The sequence below is a fragment of the Cimex lectularius genome, unplaced genomic scaffold (assembly GCF_000648675.2).
Source record: "Cimex lectularius strain Harlan isolate CLEC.00 unplaced genomic scaffold, Clec_2.1 scaffold307, whole genome shotgun sequence".
Taxonomy (NCBI): domain Eukaryota; kingdom Metazoa; phylum Arthropoda; class Insecta; order Hemiptera; family Cimicidae; genus Cimex; species Cimex lectularius.
In genome coordinates this window covers 293,904-319,472 of record NW_019394204.1, presented here as the reverse complement: position 1 = coordinate 319,472, position 25,569 = coordinate 293,904, and the positions used below count along the sequence as shown (strand labels likewise).

Genomic DNA, 25,569 nt, shown 5'->3' with positions numbered 1-25,569 from the left:
CGCGGTTTAGATAGTTTTTCCTAGTTGTCTCAACCTGTTAAAGTACATTATATTTTCAGAATGATTTACAAACAAAATTACAAAAGAAAATATCATTTATAGGCTTCGTTCATAAGTAGACTATTATTTTAGATTATATGGACGATTTTATACAATAAAATTAAGATATATAAGAAAAATATATAGTCATAGTTTTGCACCACAGAGGACAGATAAATACCAAATATCGGAATAAGCAGAAGGTAAAGTTCAAACCGTACATAAACAAAGAAACGCAGTTGTAAGTACCTAGAAACACTTTTTCGAGGTGGTTTGACAGGTTTTTACGTCGACATAGTACGTGGGACAAGTGTAAAAACAAGCACCACTTCCACGTTCGGGTTGAAAAGGAGCGGAATGATATGTTAAGATGGACAAAGAGCTTTGTCCCTTTGCCAAAACCTGGAAGTGGAACTTGTTGCGTAAACCTGATATAATATCTCTTCTGTATAGACTTCGTAATTGGGGTTGAAAGGGAACGCAGGGTAGGGCCGTACGCGTCCCGGGGGTTTCGCTCTTTGTGCACAGTCCGTCACGGAGGCAACGCCGAGCTACCGTGACCGCTCCTATAAATTGAGACGCCGTTCAAGTTCATCCAGTCACTCTGTCCACGACAGTCGTCATGAAAACATCAATTCTGGTAAGTTTGCGGGGATTTTCATTGTGGACAACGCCCTTTTGGGCACGCTGATCCCACGTTTTTACAATCGGCACAGTGCGCCCTTTTCTCGAGTAAGTGTTCATCGCCAATCCCTCGACTCTTGGACCCATGGAATTTCGTTTATGGATCGAAACAAACTAGTCACACATCGGACATATTAAACAGTGATATCTATTTAAAAAGTGATCTAAAAATGACGTTTAATATACACAATTATAAAGAGATAGGGCATATTTTATTTATTTTTTGCATAGCTGAATAAAAATTTAAAAACATAACTTTAATATATATTTTATACATGAAGTTTGCAAAAAAAGTTACTAAACTACTTGTTTTTTCAATTTTTGCTCCAAACTTTGGACTTGCCAAAAAGCCAACAAACTACTCGTTTTTTAAACCTTTTTTCTATTGCTAGACACAAATTTCAATTTAAAAAAGTGTTCTACGAGTATTTTTCTACGTAGGTCTGCTCAAAAAGTCACTGAACTTTTCTCTTTTAAATATTTTGTATGGAACTCTTGTTTGTGTTAGAATACGTTTCGTGTGCAAGTCATGAAATGTCGATATTTTGGTTTTTGTATCTTTAAAAGTTGAACCCACATTTCACTCTAAACGTACTTCCCTACGTAAGTTTATGTAGTGTTTTATCATAATTTGAATAATTTTGGGTTAAAAAGTGTATAAGGTAAGCCAACTGCACTACCTGTTTTGTATGTGATTTATTATTGCTTGAATAATACTGTGGGTAAAAAGAGTGTATCCGGTTAGCCCAAAAATTACTGAATTACGTGTTTTTGTAGGTGTTTTTAGTGTTGGAACAATATTTGGATTAAAAAGTGTAACTGATGAGCAAAAAAATCACTGAATTGCCTGTTTTTGTAAGTGTTTTTTATTGCAGTAATAATACTTTGGTTAAAAAGTGTGTATCTGATTAGCAAAAAAATCACTGAATTGCCTGTTTTTGTAGGTGTTTTTAGTGTTGGAACAATATTTGGAATAAAAAGGGTAACTGATGAGCAAAAACAATCACTGAATTGCCTGTTTTTGTAGGTGTTTTTTATTGCTGTAATAATACTTTGTTAAAAAGTGTATATCTGATTAGCAAAAAAAATCACTGAATTGCCTGTTTTTGTAGGTGTTTTTATTGCTGAAATAATACTTCGTTAAAAAGAGTGCATCCGGTTAGCAAAAAAGTAACTGAACTATGTGTTTTTGTAGGTGTTTTTAGTGTTGGATGAAGATTTGGGTTAAAAAGTGTATCTGATTAGCACAAAAATCACTGAATTGCCTGTTTTTGTAGTGTTTTTTTTATTGCTGTAATAATTCTTTGGTTAAAAAGTGTGCATCTGGTTAGCAAAAAGTGACTGAATTACGTGTTTTTATAGGTGTTTTTATTATTGGAATAATATTTCGGTTAAAAAGTGTATCTGGTTAAAAAAGTTACTGAATTACCTATTTTTGTAGGCTTTTTTTATTGCTGGTTTAATATTTAAATTAAAAAAGTATATCTGGTTAACAAAAAAGGCTTTTTTTATTACTGGATTAAATTTAGATTAAAAAGTGTATCTGGTTAACAAAAAGTCACTGAATTATCTGTTTTTGTAAGCTTTTTTATTGCTGGATTAATATCTCGATTAAAAAGTGTATCTGGTTAAGAACAAAACATTGAATTCCCAGGTTTTGTTGGGCTTTTTTTATTGCTGGATTAATATTTAAATTAAAAAGTGTACGAGGTTAGAAAAAAGATCGCTGAATTATTTATTTTTGTATTGCTTTTTTTTTATTATTGCTGGACTCATATTTGAGTTAACAAGTGTTTTTTAAGAGTATTTTGTACATAGGTTTGAAAAAAGTGAGTGAATTGCCTGTTATTGTTTTTATATTAACAAAAAATATAATTAAGTGTATTTTCTTTAAAGAATATCTGCAATAACGTCACGGTACTGTTTGTTTTTCTAAGTCTATTTTTATTGATTGACTCAAATTTAATTTCAAAAGTCTTCTAAGAGTATAGGGTTTTGTTCTATTGCTAGACGCAAATTTCAATTCGAAAGTATTCTAAGATTAGTTTTATAAGTAGGTTTGCATAAAACGTCACTAAACTGTATATTTTTTTAGGTGTTTTGAATAGCTGGACTCACATGTAAATTAATATGGGTTTTAAGAATATTTTTCTGCACAAAAAGTTACTGAACTTTTCATTTTTTAGAGGTTTTTATTTCTATCGATTGACTCATGTTTCAGGTAAAAAATGTTTAAGGTTTGCAAAAATGTCACTTTAGGTTTTTAAATTTGTCTATTTTAAATTTGATACCAATATAATAGGCATTTTCACCTTTATTTTTGAGCTCGTCGGACGATTTTCCGTCCTCCAGGCCTGAAGGTTTAGACCTACCTACCTTCTTCGTTACCGGGTCAGGTAACGCCCGTGCATCGCATATTCCAGAAGATGCGTTTTACGATCCTCGATTAGGCTGAGGATGTCGTGAAACGGCCTTTGCGAAGTTGTGGGCTAGGGCAATGGTATTAGGTATCCGTCCGTTTGCTTTCCTCGTTAGCATTTTTCTGTCAATATTACCTGTCGGTTAGGCCATATTTGTATTTGCTTTATTTCAAGGATCGTTGTCCAGAGTGTCACAAGGTTTATTCTTTTCACTCGAAATTTTAAGCATGTACAAAACAAACTTAAAAAAAATTTAACTCGGAAAATCCTCGCGAATGGTCTGCGAAGGTGATCATATCATGTCATTCTAGTCTGTCCTATTATCTGTTTCACAATGTTCTGTGATTGACCTGATCATTTTTGTTCCAGTCTTGTCAGTTTTGTCGGTTAAAAAAAGACACTTTTGGTAGAGGTTCGATAAACAAAATTCTTTCACGACCTAATTCCATAGTCCGTCAGATCAATTATCTAAAAAATATATTTATAAAAATAAATGTATGAATATAATACATAATATTATATATTTTATTCATACCATAAATATTATATGCAAGCTAAACTACGTTTGCCATAACAACATTCTAAATTATTCATCGGCCAACAAATAATTTATTAATTAATGAAAGTTGTACCAATTTGTTTTTATTCATACATGCAATTAAGTATTATTCAACAGAGATAATTAAGCGTGGGTAGGAAATATTCATAAATTAATTAATAACGTGTAGAATTATAGTTGATTATTAATTAATACTCACTGTGTGACTGTACAATGTTAAAAAAATGTATCATAGAAAGACGATAGGTTTTTGTTTAACTATTGATTTATTTTTAAAATATTGTCAATGATGAATTTACCATTGACGGTCCACTTTTTTTAAACAAGTTTATTAGCGCAATCTCCATTTTTCAGGCTTTTCGACACAATTACTTTATATTCTTTCCCCTAGCCTAGTGGTTTTTATTATTTTTTAAAAATATTTTTTAGTTTAAATAGAACGACAGGAATCCGTGATGTGAATGTGTACAGGGAATTGCAGGTGCGGCCGAGCTCAAGAATTTTTGCCGCGTCATCAACGAAACGTGTCAATACTATTCTGTGACTTTTGGCTTTGAATGCTCCTATGTTACAAAAGACTGTGTAAAGCACACTGTCAATGGTCAATTGGAACAAGGTCAAAGTGCAGAACATTTACGAAGCGTCTTTGTGTGACTTTTTGTACCGAAAGGACCCAAGTCCTTGGCCAACCACTGCTTACATGATAAACTATTGGATGGATACTTTTGAAGTTTAAAAACGTTTAGGTTCTTTCTTCTTAGGCAAAACATAACGATCTACCCATGCTAAGGCGTTGTGGACGCGTTAAAGCAGAAGTCTTAGTGAGATGGCGCGAAGTCAGGGTTATAACTTATAAGCAAGGAAAGGTAAAACGCTGGATCCTTCCACCCCTGGAAAGTTTTATAAAATATTTTTAACATTGCGAAATGAATTATTTACCATGTGCCTTATTTTCAAATAAACCGAAAAAGATCAAAGATAGATAGCGTGACGTCTGGGTTATAAGCAGGGAGAGGCAAGACATAGACTACTTCCATTACTAAGAATCCTACCGTTCCAAAAAACGTAGTCCAGTATCGAATTTTCATAACACAGTCCAATTTTGCCAATTGTATTATGCTTTATTTTCAAACAGACCGCAAAAGACCATAGTCAGATGACACTACGTCCGGGTATAAGCAGGGAGAGGCAGACGCATGCTACTTCCATTACTTATTAGTCTTATAACACAGTTCTAACTTTGCGATTTGAATTATTCCTAGCGTCTTACTTTCAAATAACCGAAAAGTACCATAGTCAGATAGCGTGACATTTGAGTTATAAGCAGGGAAAGGCAAGGCGCAGCTTCTTCCTTTACTGACAATTCTACCGGTTCTAAAAAAAATAGTCCTGAAGCGAATTTTCTTAACCCAGTACTAACTTCCAAAATTGAATTATTTCAAGTTCCTTATTTTCAAATAGATCAAAAAAGACCATAGTCAGATGGCATGACGTTTGGGTTATAAGCAGGGAGGGACAAAAATTGCATTCTTTCCAGTTGTCAATGTCACGTCGTTATCGATGTATAGAAGGGTAGTATTGAATCAAATTAGCATTATTTCTTTAATTTACTGACTATCGAACTGCTGGGCCTATATATACTAGAAGGGCAAAACACCCTTCAAACGTTTAAATTTGAACTTTTAAGTATTGCCACTTGGTCTAAAAACGGTTACATTTTATAAAATATTCTGGTTGTTTGAGCACATTTCTTGTTAATCATCCATCTTTAGTAAATCTTGAAGATCAAAAATAAATCATTGCTGAATATTTCGGACACGAAAAGGAGCGACCTGGTATTTCCAGACTGGAACAGATAGTTACCAACAAATCCAGCACCAATTTAATTCCACTTGATTTATTTCTCCAGCTGCCGGCTTTTTTCTTAATACATTTGTTTCTACTACATCACAAAGAGTAATTAGTACTAAATTAGCAAAATAAATTGTAAAATTTTATCCAAAATAATGTAGTAAGGATAAGGAAATATTGTCTGATAAAGCAATATGTTAAATTAAAGTATAAATTGGGCCAATATAGAAAGTTCTTAGGACATGAGCTTCAAGCAATTTAACTACGTTCTATTTGTAATATTGAAATTATTCAATTCTGGTCATGAATTGTCAAAAAGCAATACAGTCGTCCTTGTCTTAAAAGCACATCAATCATCGACCTCTCCAGGCATGTTGCCCAGTCATGTTTTCCCCTTTGCCTAATTTTACAGTTGGTTAATTCAAAAGGAAACATTAATAATTATTTTCTTGTTCAGGTGGTGCTCGTTTTCGCCTTCCTGGCGGTGATCAGCGATGCGGACGGGAGATACGTCAGAATAGAGAACCTCCCAATTGGTAATTACCGTTCCCAATATGTAAAATTGTACATTTACGTTGTCTGCTTGTAAATAAATTTATCCCAGCTTGTAAAGTATTTATGGGTAATATAGCTACCGATTGCAATGAAGCAATATATTTCATTAGTTCAAAACCTATACGCAATTAGGCATAAAATGTGTGAGATTAGAGATGATTTAAAGATGTCAATGATGATTAAATAGTGAAATAAGATCCATCCTCCATTGTAACAGTAAAAAGGTGCGACCAGAAAACAGATCTGATTAGGAATAGAGAACCTAAAAATTTCTAATTTGATTGATAAAGTTCAAACAATAATAGCATTAATAATATACAAAGTACAAAACCAATGTCAATAATTACTTCATCAAAAAATATATAAATTTATTATTTAATTTATATAATAAAGATTAATATTGTAACTTCAACTTCGATTTTTCTTTTGTATAATGAACATTAATGATCGGTGTTTTGTTTATACTCACTTCCACCAGTTACATTTTCTTGAAAAATGACAAGTTTACTCTCCCCTGCTTTGGTAGTCTACCATATCAACAATTAAGTTTTTTTAATCATTGATTTTTATGTCTTGACTGAAAATCTGTTTTGTTTTGTGATATTCTTCCTAATTTTGACTTAAGAAACTGTCCTGTGTTGCCAATTTCCTTGTACTTCTTGCATAAGACACAATTTGACTCTTCCTCCTTTTTATAAACTTATATTACACTGTAAACTTTTTTCTAGACGAGTGGAAATCACGTTCAAATGACACATTTTGTTCTTGTCCGATTTCACAAATTGTTTTTATAATTTTCCCCGAAGATAAAGTAGATTCTTTGTAGTTTTGTTTATGTTTCTTGCCACCGATTAGGTTTTTCATCTTGCACAATGAACAATTTGAATCTTTCTGGTTTGTAACAATTCACCAGGATCAAATTATCCTTTTGATTTATGTCCAATTTTACCCACCAATTAATTTTTTATATTTTTCTAAAGAAAATTTTGTTTGAAAAAAAAAAGTTTAAAGCGTTCTGGTTTTCACAATTATTTTGCACGATTAAACGTTTTCATAGATGACTGAAAACCAGGGTCAAATGATTTTTTTTCTTGCCCAATTTCATCAATCGCATTACCACTTTTGTCCAAAGAAAACACTGAGTTCAAACCATACATTTTGCTTTTGTCCAATTCCTCAAAGAAAAAGTAAAAAGTTCGTAGTTTTGTTCATGTCCAAATTCACCAATTAATTTTTTCATTTTATCTAAAGAAAATGTCGAATTTTGCTCAATATTTGCCAAATTATGTTTTTTCTTCTTGCACAATGAACTATACATTTGAACCTTTCTGGCTTAATCAACTTACAATACAAAAAAAATCAAAGACAGTTCTCGTTCAATTAAACCAATTAATTTTCCTTCTTTAACAATAAAAAAATTAAATTGTATAAATGTGTGGTGTTTAGTGACCGTTAGTTAATTACTTAATATTCGGAGATCGTGAGATGCGGTCTGGTGTGACGTAGGTTTTAGAAAAACATTTTCTTTATCGTGCCAACGTTTCGACCTTTATTGAGATCATCTTCAGGGCTCAAAGAGTTTTGAATTGGGCACTCTCAACAGGACACACAAGAATGACACAATTACGCAGAAAACAAACACTTTGAGCCCTGAAGATGATCTCAGTAAAGATCTAAATGTTGGGACGATAAAGAAAATGCTTTTCTAAAACCTACGTCACACCAGACCGCACCTCACGATCTCCGAATAATCTTTAAATTGTATATTTTATCAAAACCAAATGTTGAATATGTTGTATGCATGTAAAGTTTTACCAACTGATTTTGATATTTTGCTTAAAGAAAATGTCAAATTTTGTTGGTTTAATCTTGCGCAATGTAACCAACTGAGTTTTTCACTGGTTGTAAACGATAGCTCTACTAACAACTGGTTTTATGCAGGACGACGCATTTTCGCACATAAAAATCCAGCAGTTCCTTTGGACGTTGCGTTGGAGATGGATTTACGGGTCACGTCGTACAATTCGCGTTGAAAAACGCAAAAAAGAGCAGTTTATGACTGAAAAACGGATTTAAGGAAAAGTAAATCGCGTATAAAACCAGTTTAGTAGAATTTAGAACTAGTGAATTTATTAAAATGAAAACCGATCACTCAGTGAAACGAATCAGCTCTTTTTCTTAGATCATCGCTCGCACTCACCAAATTTATCTTACCAATAATTACATGGGTTTTTCTAAAAGCCTCGAAGAGGAAAGAATGAATGAATGAAGGAGAGGGCAAAAAGGGTGAAGTCACTTGTCAAATTGAGTGGTGGTAAAGACAAATTCATAATTAAGCGGCGATAGCTGGTGGATTGGAGGTGAAGATGATATCAAAGTTCTTTTTTTGAGCGGTTCATAGTTCGTTCAGTAAAGTGAGTTAACTATTTTGGTCAGCTCGCGAGCTGAGCCCCATGCTAGTCGGATTTGGATTTGGATATAGTACATGTACGTACATACAAACAAACATGTACCGAGTTGAGTGCTTCTCGCAGTCCCCCGGCGATTCCAGCTTTTCCTATCGCCGGCAAACTCGAGAATCACCCACCCCAGGTGTTGGCAGTCCAGTGCCAGATCTCAGACTTATCTGTCCAGCCACCGAGGTTGTGCTCCGGAGGAGGTGGGTAGTTGTCAACAGCTAGGTCAATTCAGCACCCAATGCAATTCCAAATCCATTCTTATTCACTTTGATTCTTAAATGCATTAACTCCTCTTCACATACAATTCATTCAATTAGGCTGATGGAGTACTCGATAAACCTCCATTACCCTTTACACATATTGTGCAACTAATCTAATTGAGGATCGATATGGGGTGATCGATATTCCGCCACTGATCACATCACAATTCACCCTAATAAATACATTCACTCTCAACACAACCTTTACACATATTATACACCTAACCTAATTGAGGGTCGATATGGGGTAATCGATATTCCGCTACAGATACTCTCACATTATACATTCGCGCTAATAAATACATTCACTATCAACACAAACTAGGTATGCTAGTACTATTATTACTGTATACAATATAACAGCCCCGTTTCCTCCAAGAACAGGGGACCCAAATACTATCTGTGCTCAAACAGAATCTCAAATAAATCGGGTGGGATTCCAGCGCGCTCTTGTAGGAGTCAAGGAGTACCACCTTTCAAATAGGAAGGAAACATCAAAGCAACCTTTCTACGCATGCGCGGGCTTTGGCCCAAAAGTACGTATGTGTTTATCTGGCATGGCCTATTCTTAATCGGGTGAAGATGTCCCGTCGTCTACGAGTCAGATCCTCGACAGTGCTCTTGATCCGGCCCATTTACGCTTTTTTTTATTGGACTCTTAGTGTCAGAGGATCGCGGTGGTGAAGTACGGAGTTAGGGATGCCCGGCCTTAGCCGCTTCGCCTACTTTATTTTCATACTAGGTGATACTCACTCGACCATAATTGTAAGTTTTCTCCTTGACAAATGTACCATTTGAATTTTTCTTTTTTTAGGAAGCTTATATTACACCATGAACGATTTTTTAGATCTAGATGAGTAGTAGATCGAATCATAAAAGTTGACCAATTAAGTTGTCAATTATGCTCTATAGAAAAATTATGTTTGTAGCTTTCTTAATCACCAATTTCACCAATTAAGTTCATATTTTGTCTAAAGAAACTTCCTAATTTTATACTTGTTCTCATATTCAATATCACCAATTACAATTGGCTTCGTGAATAATGAACAATGTTATATTTTATTATTCAGACTATTTTTTTGTTAAATTACACTGATTACGTTTTCTTTCTTGTCTGAAGGACAGTTTCTTAAAGTTTTTTGAGTTCTTTTTGTTGAACGCCTGTTAACCGTCAAGTTTTTATTAATTAAACCTGATAACCGGGATTACGTCCTGTCAAAGTTTCAGTAAAATAGAACTTTCACCTTTCTCTTAAATTACCTTAAATATTTTTATAAAATTAAATTTTTTAAAACATTAAACTCGTGGTAATAAGTAGAATGTGAGTAGTAGAACACAGTAAACGCTGCTATGGCCAGTTTCTTGCCTAGGAAATGAGAAAGTACTTTTTAAGTGAAATGAGTAAATTGCTTGTCTTTTTTAGAAATACAGTCTTCTCCTACCCGGAAACATTTTTTATAACATCCTATAAAGTCTCAACAGACTGTAAAGAGGAGGAAGAACTCATGAGTGCATCAGATACAATGATTTTCTATACAGATGACTCCAAAACAATCAAAGGAACCGGATCGAGGGTGTTTTGTATAAGCCCATGATATTAACAATCAAACTCATTAGGAAGTACACTTCGATCGTTCAAGCAGAAATACTTACCATCAACGCTTGTGCCCTGGAAAATCTTAAAAGACGTTACACTGGCAAAAAAATCCTCATACGATCTGATAGCCAAGCAACTATTAAATTAACATGTAAAAAAATCACAGCAAAATTAATTAATGGATCCAAAATCTCAAAAACCTGAGGAAACCAACAACATGATGATATCTTGGCTGCCAGGGCAAAAAGGAATTATGGGTAACGAAACAGCAGATACATTGGCCTGAAGAGGATATGCAAGCCTATACTTGGGATAACAAAAACAAATATAGAAACCTCTTTCGCAGAATGGATCCAAACAAAACAAAAGGAGAAGTGGATGAACTCTAGCGGCGCTAGACATAGTAAACGTATGATGAAACAACCCTCAACAAAACTGGCAAAATCACCGCTGCAATTGGAGAGGGCTAGACTCAGAGGAGTGGTAGGATTAATACCCGATCACTGGCATCTGAGAAAACATCTGCATAACATGGGCATATTCAACGATGATCCCATCTCCAGATTATGTAATGAGGAGGAGGAAACAGCCACCCATATCATCTTCGAATGCGAAGCAAAAACTCAATGGAGATTTAACCTAACATTTGAAAAAAAAATCTTGGGAATGAAATTGTAGCAGCGACAGCTAATGACCTTATACTTCAAAGGAGAAGGATTGATTCTATTGCACTGAACTAAGGAACAAGGAAGGCACAATAAGCCAGAAGGCTGCAGTGCCTGTGGAGTGCAAACCCCGCTTCCTAGTCAGTGAATGTATCCAAAATCTTCAAAACCTGGGGAAACATAACAACCTGATGATATCTTGGGTGCCAGGGCACAGAGGAATTTTGGATAACGAGAAAGCAGACAGACTGGCCAGAGGAGGATCGGCAAGGCCATAGGCCCCGAGTCTATAAAGAATCCTCCAGCGCAGAATGGATCCAAACAAAACAAAAGGAGAAGTGGATGAACTCTAGCGGCGCTAGACATAGTAAACGTATGATGAAACACCCTCACCAAGACTGGCAAAATCACCGCTGCAATTGGAGATGGGTGAGAGGAGTAGTAGGATTACTAACTGATCACTGGCACCTGAGAAAACATCTACATAACAAGGGCATATTCAACGATGATCCCATCTCCAGATTATGTAATGAGGAGGAGGAAACAGCCACCCATATCATCTTCAAATGCGAAGCAAAAGCTCAATGGAGATTTAACCTAACATTTGAAAAAATCTAGGGAATGAAATTGTAGCAGCGACATATATACTTCTAAGGATAAGGATTGATTCTATTGCACTGAACTAAGGAACAAGGAAGGCACAATAAGCCAGAAGGCTGCAATGCCTGGAGAGCACAAACCCGGCCTCCTAGTACCCTTATTACCATACCATACCCATCAGTAAATACTAAAGTTGATCTTTATATTTTAATTTAAGAAATTATTCTCTGTGCACGCGCTGGTCGGTCGCAATAAAAATAAAATTAAATTAAATAAAAATACAAAATAAAATAAAATACTAACTTGTTACTATGGCTTGATTTTCTCCACAACCAGGGAGGAGAGCCGTTTAATAGCTAGAACCTGCAATAACTCTGGCCAAAGGTAAAACAGAATCCTAGTCTATTAATCTTCGGGGCTCTGTCCGAACCCTGTATGATGTGTCGCATTAAGGATGCGGGAGGTGACACTCGCGTAATTTGGACGCGGTAATTAACAAAACGAAAAAATGCTTCTCTTAAATAAGAGAAAAACTGAAATAAAACTAAAAGAAAATCACTCTTGGAGGCTAATTAATAGTGGACTGTATGGAAGCGAGACGGAAGCGAGCAGGACTCGGCAGCAACAGGACAGGATTGTGGGGTGGGAACAGAGCTAGGATAAATTCTAGATTAGCGGCATTTCGGGAACAAAATAAACAACTATAATTCGCGACTTTTGGCGCGAACATTCTCCATACACGCAATCTGATGTGATTCTTTGGGAAAACGATTCAATAAGAGATTTATGCTAGAGATGGCAATTAGCCATGGAGGTGTAGGGAATGTGAGCGTTTTTTGAATTTTTGGACATGTAATCAAACGGTTTTCATTCAAAAAGGCTGAACCTCTAATTGCAGGGGGGCCTCTAACGAGAGCAAGACCATATGCCCTGAACCTATATTTGGGATAACAAAAGCAAATACAGAATCCTCCAACGCAGAACGGATCCAAATAAAACAAAAGGAGTAGTTGATAAACTCTAGCGGTGCTCACAGTAGACAAACTTATGGTAAAACAACCCTCACCAAGACTGGCAAAATCACCGCTGCAATTGGAAAGGGCTGGACTTAGAGGAGTGGAAACCTATCAATGGCATCTGATAAAATATCTACACAACATGGCCATATACTGCGATGATCCCATCTGCAGATGATGTACTGAAAAGGAGGAAACAGCCACCCATATCATCTTCGAATGCGAAGCAACGGCTCAATGGAGATTTAACCTAGAACAACCTAGGGAATGAAATTGTAGCAGCTACAGTCAATCACTTAGTACTTCTGAGAAGCAGGATTGTCGATTGTACTGAACTACGGAACTAGTTAGGTACTGTAAGCCAGAAGGCTTCAGTGCCTGGGGAAGACAAACCCCGCTTGGTGGTATCCTGATCACCATCACCGTCTTCTCGCTATAAAATTATCCAATACCGGTCTCTTATATTGTCAAATGATTGAGGGCATCTAACCCACTTTCGGTCCGTTGCATAATCCGTCCTGTTATAAAATGGCATCCAGCTGGGTCAAAGACTAATAGAAAAACAATTAACTAATGACAAAAAACGTTCCAGGACGGTTGCGAAAAAGTATTCGATTTTTTGCATCAAATTCTCACTCCGCTCCAAGAAAGTAAGACTTGACAAAACCGTGAGAAAAGAAAGCTACTCACCTCGAAATTCATATCGGGGGAATCTGTTTATACAAAATACGAGACCGGCCTTTGATTTTCACTTTAATAAGGCCAATTGACGTGCAAACTCATCAGCCCTTCTTTCACAATTGGCGTTTCTTCGCGGCTCTTGGCCAGGAAGTGAGAGCAAATCGTAAGTCAATACGCCAACCATGTTGATTTATGCTTTTCCGAGCAATGACGGGTCGACTAAATAACGAAACAGTAGATCCCAAAACATTGTTTATCATTGAGGTGAAATACATAAATTATACACAAACCCCTATTATAAAATTACAAATTTTAAATATTTCATATATAAAATATTCATACTTGCACTTTACTTTCATTGCACCTGACACGGTTGACAATTACCATTATCTAATAATTAAAAAGCGTAACGAATCGAAAAACGACGTTCAATGATGCAGAAGGATGTTGTTTAAGATTAGATTTCATAAGAAATAGAATACATTTCGATAAAGGGCAACTTCTATAATCCACCCATTTATTTCGAAAACGATTAACTTTAGCAAAAAAATGATCTTGAACAAACCCCAAGCATATGGAGAACTGTAAAAGTAGTTTTCATTCCTAAAGCTGCTCGGAATAACTACACAGATGCAAAATCGTATAGACCGATTAGTCTAACATCCTTTCTACTCAAGACACTTGAAAGGCTGGTTGAAAAACATGTAAGGGGCAGCTCTTTACAAGAAAAACCCCTCCATAAACATCAACATGCCTATCAGAAAGGAAAATCGTGTGAATCAGCACTACATTAACTAACGATACAGATAGAGGATTCACTGAACAACCAAGAAACAGCATTAGGAACCTTCTTGGACATCGAAGGAGCATTTGACAACACTCCTTTCGAAGCAATGGTTACATCACTCAAACAGCGCCTGCTGTAGATGGATAGAATCAATGCTAAAAAGCAGGAAAGTGCAGGTCTCCATGTTCCACGAAAAAGTAGAAGCAGTGGTGGCGAGGGGGTGTCCACAGGGAGGAATACTCTCGCCTCTGCTGTGGAATGTGGTAGTGGACAGCCTCATACGCGAACTAAATGAAAGTGGAATTTACACCCAAGGCTATGCAGATGACATTGTCATACTAGTCAGGGGAAAATTCAACTCAACATTAAAAGAGCTCACCCAAAGAGCACTAAACCTGGTGGAACAATGGTGCTTAAAGTGGGGACTTAAAGTAAACCCTTCAAAAACCACCTTAATTGCTTTCACCAAGAAAAGAAATATAGAAATACGAGGATTACGCTTCTATAATGAAATGCTGCTTTTAAAAAATGAGGTCAAATATCTAGGAATAATCTTTGACAAGAAACTAACCTGGAATCCTCACCTGCAACATACAGTAGCAAAAAGTAAAACATCGCTAATGACCACAAGAAGGACCTTAGGCAAATCCTGGGGACTAAAACCGAAAATGGCCTATTGGCTATATACGGCAGTAATAAGACCCAGAATAACCTACGGATCACTAATCTGGTGGAACAAAGCTCAACAAAAAGTAGCTACCCAAACATTAGGCAGCTTACGAAGATTAGCAAACCTATGTATCACAGGGGCGCTGAGAACAACCCCTGCAAGCGCATTAGAAACCTCGCTAAACCTACCTTCACTTGAAATATTCATACAAGGAGAGGCTAGGAAAAGCTCATTTAGGCTCCAAAAACAATTAAATTGGAAAGGAACCAAACAATTCGGGCATACAACCATAATCAATAAAATCAGACACCCATTATTAGAAATGGGGACTGACTACATGATCCCGGAAACAATCTTCACAACTTCCTATAAAGTCTCAACAGACTATAAAGGAGAGGAAGAACACAGGAAAGCATCAGATACAATGACATGGTATACGGATGGCTCCAAAACAAACGAAGGAACCGGATCAGGCGTTTTCTGTACAAGCCCAAAATATGAGCAATCAAACTCATTAGGGAAGTATACTTCGGTCTTTCAAGCAGAAATACATGCCATCAATGCTTGTGTCCTGGAAAATCTCAAAAGAGGTTACACTGACAAAAAAATCCTCATAAGATCAGACAGTCAAGCAGCTATTAAAGCACTGGCATGTAAAAGAATTACATCAAAACTAGTCAGTGAATGTATCCAAAATCTCCAAAACCTGGGAGAACACAACAACCTGATGATATCTTGGGTGCCAGGGCACAGGGGAATTCTGGGTAACGAAGAGGCGGACAAACTGGCCAGAAGAGGATCTGCAAGACCATACATAGGCCCCGAACCTATCCTTGGGATAACAAAAACAAACATAGATTCCTCCATCGCAGAATGGATCCAAACAAAACAAAGAGAGAAGTGGATAAACTCTAGCGGTGCTAGACATAGTAAACTTATGCTGAAACAACCCTCACCAAAATTGGCAAAAACACTGCTGCAATTGGAGAGGGCAAAACTCAGAGGAGTGGTGGGACTACTAACCGGTCACTGGTATCTGAGAAAACATCTACACAACATGGGTATATACAGCGATGACCCCATTTGCAGATTATGTAATGAGGAGGAGGAAACAGCCACTCATATCATCTTCGAATGCGAAGCAACAGCTCAATGGAGGTTTAACCTAACGTACGAAAAAGACTCAGGGAACCAAATTGCAGCAATAACAGTCAATGTCCTGATACTTCTGAGAAGAAGGATTGAGTCTATTGACTAAACTAGGGAACTGGGAAGGTACAATAAGCCAGAAGGCTGCAGTGCCTGGGGAATACAAGCCCCGCTTCCCGGCATCCCTTCCACCATACCATACCATACCATACCAACCCCAAGTTAATTTTGACTAGGAATCGCGTGGTTGTAACAGATTTAACAAAACTTTCTCGTCTAGCTGGGAAACGACACTAACTTTGTTATTTTAAATAAGAATCCGATATTTTTATTGTACAATTCGATTCTAGAGCTTATTTCGTGGCACTTTTACTGAAAGGAAAATTTTGATAGGATCGACTATTTCTCAGCTATGCCCGACGGAAGGCGCGTGAGGGAGGTGTGCTTTTTTAACAAGATGGACCTCCAAGTTTATTTCGAAAACGGTTAACTTAAGCAAAAAATGATCTTGTACAAACCCCAAGTTAATTTTGAATCGCGTGGTTGTAACAGATTTAATATAACTTTCTCGTCTAGCTAAAAAAATAAGGGGTTCCCATTTAAAATAACAAAATTAGTGTCCTGTCCCAGCTGGTGAGAAAGTTTTGTTAAATCTGTTACCACCACGCGATACCTAGCCAAAATTAACCTGAGGTTTGTACAAGATCATTTTTTGCTAAAGTAAATCGTTTCCGAATTAAATGGGTGGTCTACATAAGTGATACACTCGTGACACTAATTTTTTATATCAACCAAGACCTCAGATAAAAAGTACAATTAATTAAAATAATTAATACGGACAATTATGACTACTGAACATATATGGATATATATTTTAGTTTTGAGGCAGAAAATCCGGAGTTTTGCCTGCGGAAGAAATGCGCGATCGGTCGGAAAAGAATGCAAATGGTACGACGTTACAATTTGATTCTAGAGCTTATTTTGTGCCACTTTTACTGAAATGAAAATTTTGATAGGATCGACAATTTCTGAGTTATGACCGACGGAAGACTCCGCATATTAAACTGCAAGGCTGGATTGCTCGGCAAATACTATTGACTGACGTCAGGGTTATAAGCAAGGTGAGGCAAGACGCTGATATTTTTCTTTTTTCTGATTTGCGTCTGCTTTTTGCAGTTTTATTTATCCACTTGGCATTTCGGCCAAGCTCGATTAGTCGGCGAAGTTGTAGACAGAGAAATTCGAGTTATAAGCAGATAGAGGCAAGGTGTCTCTTTCCATTCTGCCTCTTTTTTGTTTTATTTGGGTTTATCTAAACTAGCTATTTATTTTTTAACTACAAGAAGATGAGTATAACTCGGAAATTATGTATAAACAGCATAGCCAACTGAAACAAAAAACTTTCGTTTTGCGAAATCCGGCCTTTTTGAAATTCCTCAATAGGCTGGAAAAGACCAAACCTATATGCAAGACGTCAAGCCTCTAAGAAGGGAGAGGCAAGGCGCTTACTTTCCAACCACCCTACTTTTTGATCACACATATGGTTTATTTGGGATCATCTAAATTGGCTAATTTTTTAACTTTAAGCTGATTAGTATACATATTACCTTAGATTTTTAAAGTTGTAAAATAATTTTGAAAAAGAGAAATTACAGAAATGTTTTTTTTTAATTTTTACATTTAATAGAATAAAAAAACCAATTGGTTGACAATTAAGTCATTTAGTACTTTCTTGGATTAATAATCCTGATGTTTACTTGTCACATTCCAAGAGTCTAAAAATAATTTATTGATAATGGACAATATTTTGGTTTTGAAACAAAATATCCTGATTTTCCAATCGTCATGCCCCCTTTTCGGAAAAATAGGCCCGATTGGCTGGAAAGATCGTACACGGATGACACGAAGTCAGGGTTATAAGCAGGGAGAGACGAAGCAAAGACTCTTTTCATTCTTACTCATTTTTTGTCACCTGGTTTAGCATAAGTTTATCCAGTCGGGGTAGTTATCATTACAACTCCAATAGTAAAATGCCGGGTGATTGCAGCCCTGCGAACTAAACCTGGTTAGGTAAATTATTAGCTAGAATTTTTAAAGAGGGACAGCTAATTTTAAAAAAGGCTGATTATCTACATATTGTAGTTTTTACATCTACCATACATAGATAATCATTTTTACATTTACCATGTTTTAAATGCGCGGTAGGTAGGTGGGGGCATTAGGCAAATGCACTACGTCAAGGTCATAAGCAGGGAGAGGCGTCCCGATTCTTATGCGAGTTTTGTAGAAAGAATATTTTGCCATTTGTCTAAACAAACTAACGTAAAACATCTACCAACGAAAATGAACAATTTTCCAATTGTTATATTCGTAGTCCTCTTCGGGGGAAAAAATTTCCACTCTCATTCTAAATGATCCCTTATGAATTTTATATCATATGTTTATCCAAACGGATTAACATATGCGGACGCGCATGCACAAAATGTGTGAATGTATACTGCCGTCCCATGGTAGACGTTTTTTTAAATGCGCTACGTCGAGGCCATAAGCAGGGAGAGGCGCCTCGATTCTAACGCGCATTATGTTGTCTGATCCAGAAAGAATATTTTGCCATTAAAGCTGTATAAAATATCGAGCTGAAATAAAAAGTTCATTTAAAAAGCTTTTCAGTTAGCTGTTCAAGTGCCCAGTGTTTACGGTTGGTAAGACTTTTCCAAAATATCTGTCTTTTGGGTTTCGAGCTTAAAATAATTATGGCGTTATATTGGTCAGGTTTACTAAGTTTTTTTCTTCAATACAATAACACTAATATTTTATAGACTGTAATTAGATAATTTATCACTTTTAACTTAAACCAAAAATCGCCGTCAGCTTTCTAGAGATAATGAGTTTTTCTAAATTTGGCGAACTGCCTCTCTCACCAAGGAACATATGCACCATATATAAAATGTTCTCTGTTATATTAAAAAAAGGTTTTTTCCATGGCAATAAATCAAAAAGCAGAGTGGCAAAGAGTTGGAAAGTTGAGGTTAGATTTTGAAACTAAAAGTTGTTTACATGGAATTTCTTTTCTTTTCGTTGACACAATAATTAGGTTTTTAATTACTCTTCTTAAAATATCACGTGTAATTAAGATTTTTAACTGGTAGGTTAAAGTAAGTAGCACGTCATGCCTGCTCACTCCAGTCGTCAATTATTTCCCTTGTTATAGGCGAATTAGGATATAAGACTTTTGGTTTTTAATTTAATTTATTTTTTAAATTTAATGGACACGGTTATTTAACGAATCGGTCCGGGTTTTATGTAAAGGTCGGCGCCCGTGTTCAAATGTGTGTCAGGAGAGCCGACTCTTTGACAACCTGGAACAAAAAAGTTGGTGGGCGTTAAGGACCGGGCCCCGTTGCGTAAAACGCTATCAATTTCTAATTTCACCCAGCGTGCATTTGTCAAGAACGGACATGGCGAGTTGAAAATTCAAAAAGGGGAAAAGAAATGGAAAAGCCCTTTGTATGGACCTGGCCGCTGTTCCTCCCAATGGCCGGCCCGTGTCTTCATAATTATAGACAGCGATGGTTGCATAATGAGGATCGACTCGCCATTGAACTTGCCTCGTTTAGAAAGCTTTGGAAAGCGAGAGCTTGCTAACAACCGCGACGCCTTGACCCGTCAGAAAAACGGGCAAAAAATTTAAGTATCTTGCGCACTTTGTTTCTTATGTGAAACCCGACAATGGCTTATCCACAGTCAAATCATAACTATCAGGTCCGTCTATCCTCGCTCTTTTAGAAAATCAAAACTAATTTTATGTACGACTGGGTAACCGCACATTCTCGCCTTTCGATCTAAAATGTAATATCTTATTTCCAACATTGTCAACGAAATTAACCAACAAAGATAACCCAAGAAGAATTAGGTTTCAACTGGAGAATGAATCGTATTTGTCCAACGTTGATTAACTCTGGTCCGCATATTCTCGCATTTACCCTTAGGCTCATGGTTCATCTGCAGTTATATTAGAAGAAAGAAATAGCTTTGTATTTTAATAATTTTCCACTAAAATAAATCAGTTAAAAAATATTTCTATCACATAAAAGTAACGAGTTTTGTACAAATTTTTCTGGTCCGTCTGTTTCGCTTTCCCCCTTTATATGATTGATTGATTTTCTATTGGAAAACCTAAAAAATTATAATTTTTTAAAGACTAGCAATCCAGGTCCGCATAATCTCGCTATTTCTCTCGAGCTATGTAAAATTGTGTAACTTTTGACGGTCTAGTCCGCCTGTTATTGTTAAATCTAAAAAATTGTAATTACTTAAAGACTAGCAAGGTCCTCATAATCTCACTTTTTCTCTTGAGCCCGTGGGTAACATTCATGGTCAGTAATGTGAGAAGAAAGAAATAGCTTTATATTTTCACAATTTGCCATTAAAAATATAAGTTTCCAAATTTTTCTATCGCAGAAAAAAACGAGTCCCTATGTAAAATTGTATAGCTTTTGACGTTCTGGTCCGCCTGTTATCGCTTTTAACCGATATGATCGATTGATTTTCTATTGAGAAACCTAACAAATGATCATTTTTTAAAGACTAGCAATCCAGGTCCACATAATCCCGCTTTTTTCTCTTGAGCTCCTGGGAAAAACTCATTTTCGGTAATATTAGAAGAAAGAAATAGCTTTATGTTTTCAGAATTTGCTATTAGAATGTAACAGTTTTAACATTTTTCTACAACAGAATAGAAGTCCCTATGTAAAATTGTTTAACTTTTGACTTTCTGGTCGTCCTGTTATCGCTATTGTCGGTATGATCGATGGATTTTCTATTGGAAAACCTAAAAGAAATATAATTTTTTACAGACTAGCAATCCAGGTCCCCATAATCCCGCTTTTTCGCTTGAGCTCCTGGGAAAAACTCATTTTCGGTAATATTAGAAGAAAGAAATAGCTTTATATTTTCAGAATTTGCTATTAGAATGTAACAGTTTTAACATTTTTCTACAACAGAAAAGAAGTCCCAATGTAAAATTGTTTAACTTTTGACTTTCTGGTCGTCCTGTTATCGCTATTGTCGGTATGATCTATTTTTTTTCTATTGGAAAACCTAAAAGAAATATAATTTTTTACAGACTAGCAATCCAGGTCCACATAATCTCGCTTTTTCGCTTGAGCTCCTGTGTAAGATTCATTCTCGATAATATCAGAAGAAAGAAATGGCTTTGTATTTTCAGGATTTGCCATTAAAATATATCAGTTTCCAAATTTTTTCTCCCACAGAAAAGGAACGAATACCTATACAAAATTTTGTAACTTTTACGTTCTGGTACATGTCATCATTGTTACCACGGTAGGATAGATAGATTTTCTATTGGAAAACCTAAAAAATCATCACTTTTTAAGACTTGCAACACTGGTCCGCATAGTGTTGCTTGTTCTTTTGAGCTCATGAGCTAATCGGTCTGATTCATGCTAAGTAATTTTAAAAGAAAGAAATAGCTCTATAGATTCAGAATTTGCCATTAAAAATATCAGTTCTAAAATTATTTCTATTACAGAAAAGTAACGAGTCCCTTTATGTGTAACATTTGACCTTTTGGTCCGCCTGTAATCGCTTTTACCCATGGTAGGATAGATTGATTTTCTATTGGAACACCCAAAAAAATATAATTATTTAAAAACTAGCAATCCAGGTTTTCATAATCTCACTTTTTCTCTTGACCTCATGGGTATAATTCTAAGTCGATAATGTGGGAAGAAACAAATAGCTCTATGTTTTCAGAATTAAAATATATCAGTTTTAAAAAATTTTCTGCCACAGAAAAGAACGAGTCCCTATGTAAAATTGTGTGCATTTTGGCGTTCTGTTCACCTGTTTTTACCCGTGGAATGATATGATGGATTTTCTATTGGAAAAGCCTAAAACTATTACCATTTTTTACTTGCAACACTAGTCCCCTTAGGTTTTCTTAATCTTGAACTGAAAATATCGTGGGTCAATTATATGTTTAGTTGACTTGCTTTATCATCTTTAGCTTTTAAAATCTCAGACATATTTTGCCAATATCCCAGTAATGCTAATAAAATATTAATTTCATCTAACTTTAATAGTTTATGGCGGTTTTTATAGTACTTACTTTTATACATAAATGATTAAATTTAGCTAGCTGTAAATTATTAAGCTTCTCTGTAAGTAGTTTGTAGTAATGAGTAAAATTTAGCAAGTAGAATTTTGAGTAGTGTATTATTTGTTCTTTAGACAGGATGAGGGGTAAAAGGCAATCGCACCCGGACGCTACTGTAGCTAAAATCCCTGGGATAGCTTTCCAAGATTCGAGTTCTTCCGAGTCGATAGAGTTGGTACCGGCTCCTTCAGAGTACCTCACGCCTCCTGCAGCTCCGTTCCCCCAGAACATCCCCGAGCAAGTGGCCGCCGCCGCGTCTCTCCTCGAAGGCAAATGGGACCTGAAGTACGACGCGAGCGACCTCCTCGTCCCGCCGGTCGGCCTCGATGAAGACGAGGCCCAGTACAGCACGCTCAAGATCAAAGCAGGCTCGCCTGACGTCGACCTGACAGTGAAGCCCAAATCGGAAGACTTTGACCGGCTGCTCAACTCCTTCGGCCCCGTGACATCCGACCCGCAGGATCTCGACAGGTCAGTCAAAGAGCAGGGGGACAAAAAGGAATCCGTCGTCTCATTCGTCAAAACGGATCCCCACGGACATTTCAAGTGGGGAGTCCACGTGGAGAAACCTTAAACATCTAGTCAGTAAGTACATAGCACTCCGCTTTTGTATGATCTTAATAAAGACCTGTAAATATGTTATTTGGTGGAGGACAAAAAGAAAACTTAGACCAACGGAACTTCAAAATTATGGGGTTAGCGAACCCTTTGTCTTAACTCTAGGGATAGGGATAAAAGAGGCGGCAACAAGGCCTTCTGCACCTCGACCTGAATTGTGCTCTCCTGCTTTTATAACTCATTGGACATCTTCAAGTTATTAATCAGCTTCCATAGCTTTGCCAGCGGCTCCTTTGTGTAGAATCTTGCTTGCGATTTTTCTTGCACTATTCAAAGAACCTGCACACAGTCCTTCACACAAAATGTGTTCTGCGGTTTCCTCCTCTTCCTGGCATTATCTGTACGATGTTTCTTCTGTCTGTACTCCTATCCTGTGCATGTGTTTTCTTAAGTGGCAATGTCCTTTCCAGAAACCAGAATCTTGATTCGGTTGTGTTTGCCTTCCAGCAATTCTTTTGTAAGTCGGTTGGTCCCCCTATGAATCTCTTCGCGTGCCTCATACCTGTGATGTTGTTCCACGAGGTTTTGGACTCATTAAGGATCTATGTTAAGATATATCATCTTTTGTGGCAGGATGCTAAGCCACAGTAGGGTTCAGTGCCCAGAGTCCAACCTTTTCGTTGCCACTATGCCCCGAGTGCCCAGGGACTGTCTTAACCCTAATACTATTTTCAAAAGTTATATATTTAATTACTGCTCTCCGCAAGGATTTACACTATCGATATTAAAGTTTTGTTTATAATTTAATTAACAAAAAAAATTAATTCCAACAAGATAAAGCTGCCACGATTTACTGATTTTTACAAAAGGCAAATTGTCTAAGCTATTTTATAATATGTAACAACGAAAGTAAGGATTTTTGCTTCTGCCTTAGTAGCTTAATCATAATAATTTAATCGGTGTAATAGAAAAGAAAAACACTCAACTTTACCAAACGATAAGTGTTTATTTTTGCTCGTAGAATCGAAATACTTATTAAAAAGTTGATTTTTTTAATTACTTAAAATGAAAACTATTGAAGCAGAGTTCTTATTCTAACTAAGGTATCCTGTACAGATAAAAACTACGACAAAAGCAGAAAAACTTATATTGTGGATGGAAGCTGTGTTTTCATATATTCAACTTAAAACAGTTCACTCTGGTCATATGTGTATATATAATAACGTTGGTCTAAGTTATCTGCTCCACTTGCATGTATGCATTTATGTATACAATCTGTATAATTATTTTCTCTCTATGCTTTGTTGCAATATATATTTTTTCGCTATCTTTCCTCATTCTTTCTGTCTTTTTTTATTCTCCAATTTTGTTTAGTTTCTCTCTTTTTCTACCTCTCTCTCTTCCTCTCTCTCCCTTCTTTTAAGATTTTCGTCTCTGCTCCTTTCTTCTTCAGTTCTTGATTGCTCTGTGTTTCTTTCTTCCCCTGGCCTTTCTATCTTTCTCCCCGCCATCCCCCAACTCTATCTCTCTCTCCCTCTCCCTCTCACTCTCTATCTTAACCATTGTTTTGTTCTCTCTCTCGCTCTCTTTATTTCGCCATATCTGTCTGTCTTTCTTCTTCTATCTGGTTAAGTTTTCCATTTCTCCCTCTCCCTCTCTCTCTCACTCACTCTCTCTCTCTCTCTCTCTCTCTCTCTCTCTCTCTCTCTCTCTCTCAATTTTTTCTGAATCACATTATATCACTGTCCATTATTTTAATATTTACCTCTCTCCTTCTTTCTTCTTCAGTTCTTGCTTACACTCTGTTTCTTTCTCCCTCTGACATTTCTTTGTCCCTCCCGCTATCCACCAACTCTTTCTCTCACTCCCTCTTTTTCCCTCTATCCTTTATTACACTCTTACTATCCCTCACTCTCTTTCTCAAGCATTGATTTGTTTGCTGTCGTCTTTGTTCTCTCTCTCCCTCTTTTTATTTCTCCATATCTGTCTGTCTTTCTTCTTTCTGGTTAAGTTTTCCCTCTCTCTCACTCTCTCTCTCTCTCTCTCTCTCTCTCTCTCTCTCTCTCTCTCTCTCTCTCTCTTTCTACGTTTTATTTTCTTATATAATCGTCTTAATCTGATTTCGGTATATTATTTTTTTCTTTTCTTCTTTCACTTGATTACCCTTTTCTCACTCTATGTTTTATTAAACTATTTTCTTCTCATCCAAATTTTCTTTCTCCTTCTTCATTCCCCCTTTCTCTCTATATATGTCTATATATCCATTTCTCTCTCCCTGTTGTTCTTTCTCATTTTCGCCCTTCATTTTCCTTTCTATTTTTTTCTTATTCTTTTTTTCTTTATATCTGTGTCGTTAATAAATTTGAAAATAATTAGTTAATTATTAACTTAAAAAGTACTTTATTTTACATATCAGGTTTCTGTAATTAATGTAGTTAAGGTTATTCTGGTAGAACTGAAAGAGTAATTTTGAAGTAATTAAGCCATGGGATAATGTAAATATCGTTTCCCATGCGAGACCCAGCACACCCATCAATTAACGTTGTACACTCCGCTCAGACGTATCGGAACTATATTCTTGAAATCTTTTAATAACAGGGGAAATATTTTTCAATAGTTTACCACTCTGTCTAAATTGCAGGTCGCAGAAATCCCGAAACGTACGGTGAAGAAGTCCCCGAGGTGCCGAGGGTGAAAAGAACAGGCCATATGGGAGTAACTGGACCGGTACACACATACCAAAAAACAAATAAAGAGGCACATTTCAAATGGGGCGTCAAACACCACGTCGGACACCATTTCGCCGGATAATTAATTAATTTATTAACATTTAGTGCATAA

General features: G+C 36.3%; 2 protein-coding genes and 1 long non-coding RNA gene across 3 annotated transcripts in view; 2 read left to right on the top strand and 1 right to left on the bottom strand.

Moving 5' to 3' along the window:
- Positions 1-25,569, bottom strand: part of LOC106667526 (peroxisomal targeting signal 2 receptor) — an 85,806-nt gene that overhangs the window by 38,553 nt on the left and 21,684 nt on the right. The window lies entirely within an intron of this gene.
- LOC106667529 lies at positions 572-25,474 on the top strand. Its single transcript, XM_014395525.2, has 4 exons — positions 572-679; positions 6,011-6,089; positions 22,245-22,755; positions 25,370-25,474. The coding sequence occupies exons 1-3, from the start codon at positions 662-664 to the stop codon at positions 22,742-22,744; spliced, it is 597 nt and encodes a 198-aa protein (XP_014251011.1). The 5' UTR covers positions 572-661; the 3' UTR covers positions 22,745-22,755; positions 25,370-25,474.
- LOC112128239 lies at positions 16,767-18,781 on the top strand. The gene is made up of 2 exons (XR_002910910.1): positions 16,767-16,940; positions 17,009-18,781. It is a non-coding gene; the product is annotated as an uncharacterized LOC112128239 (long non-coding RNA).

Excerpts from the sequence above, each read along its gene's own strand:
- LOC106667529 (XM_014395525.2), top strand. Across the intron at positions 6,090-22,244 it reads AATAGAGAACCTCCCAATTG|ACAGGATGAGGGGTAAAAGG; the intron begins GTAATTACCGTT and ends TTTGTTCTTTAG.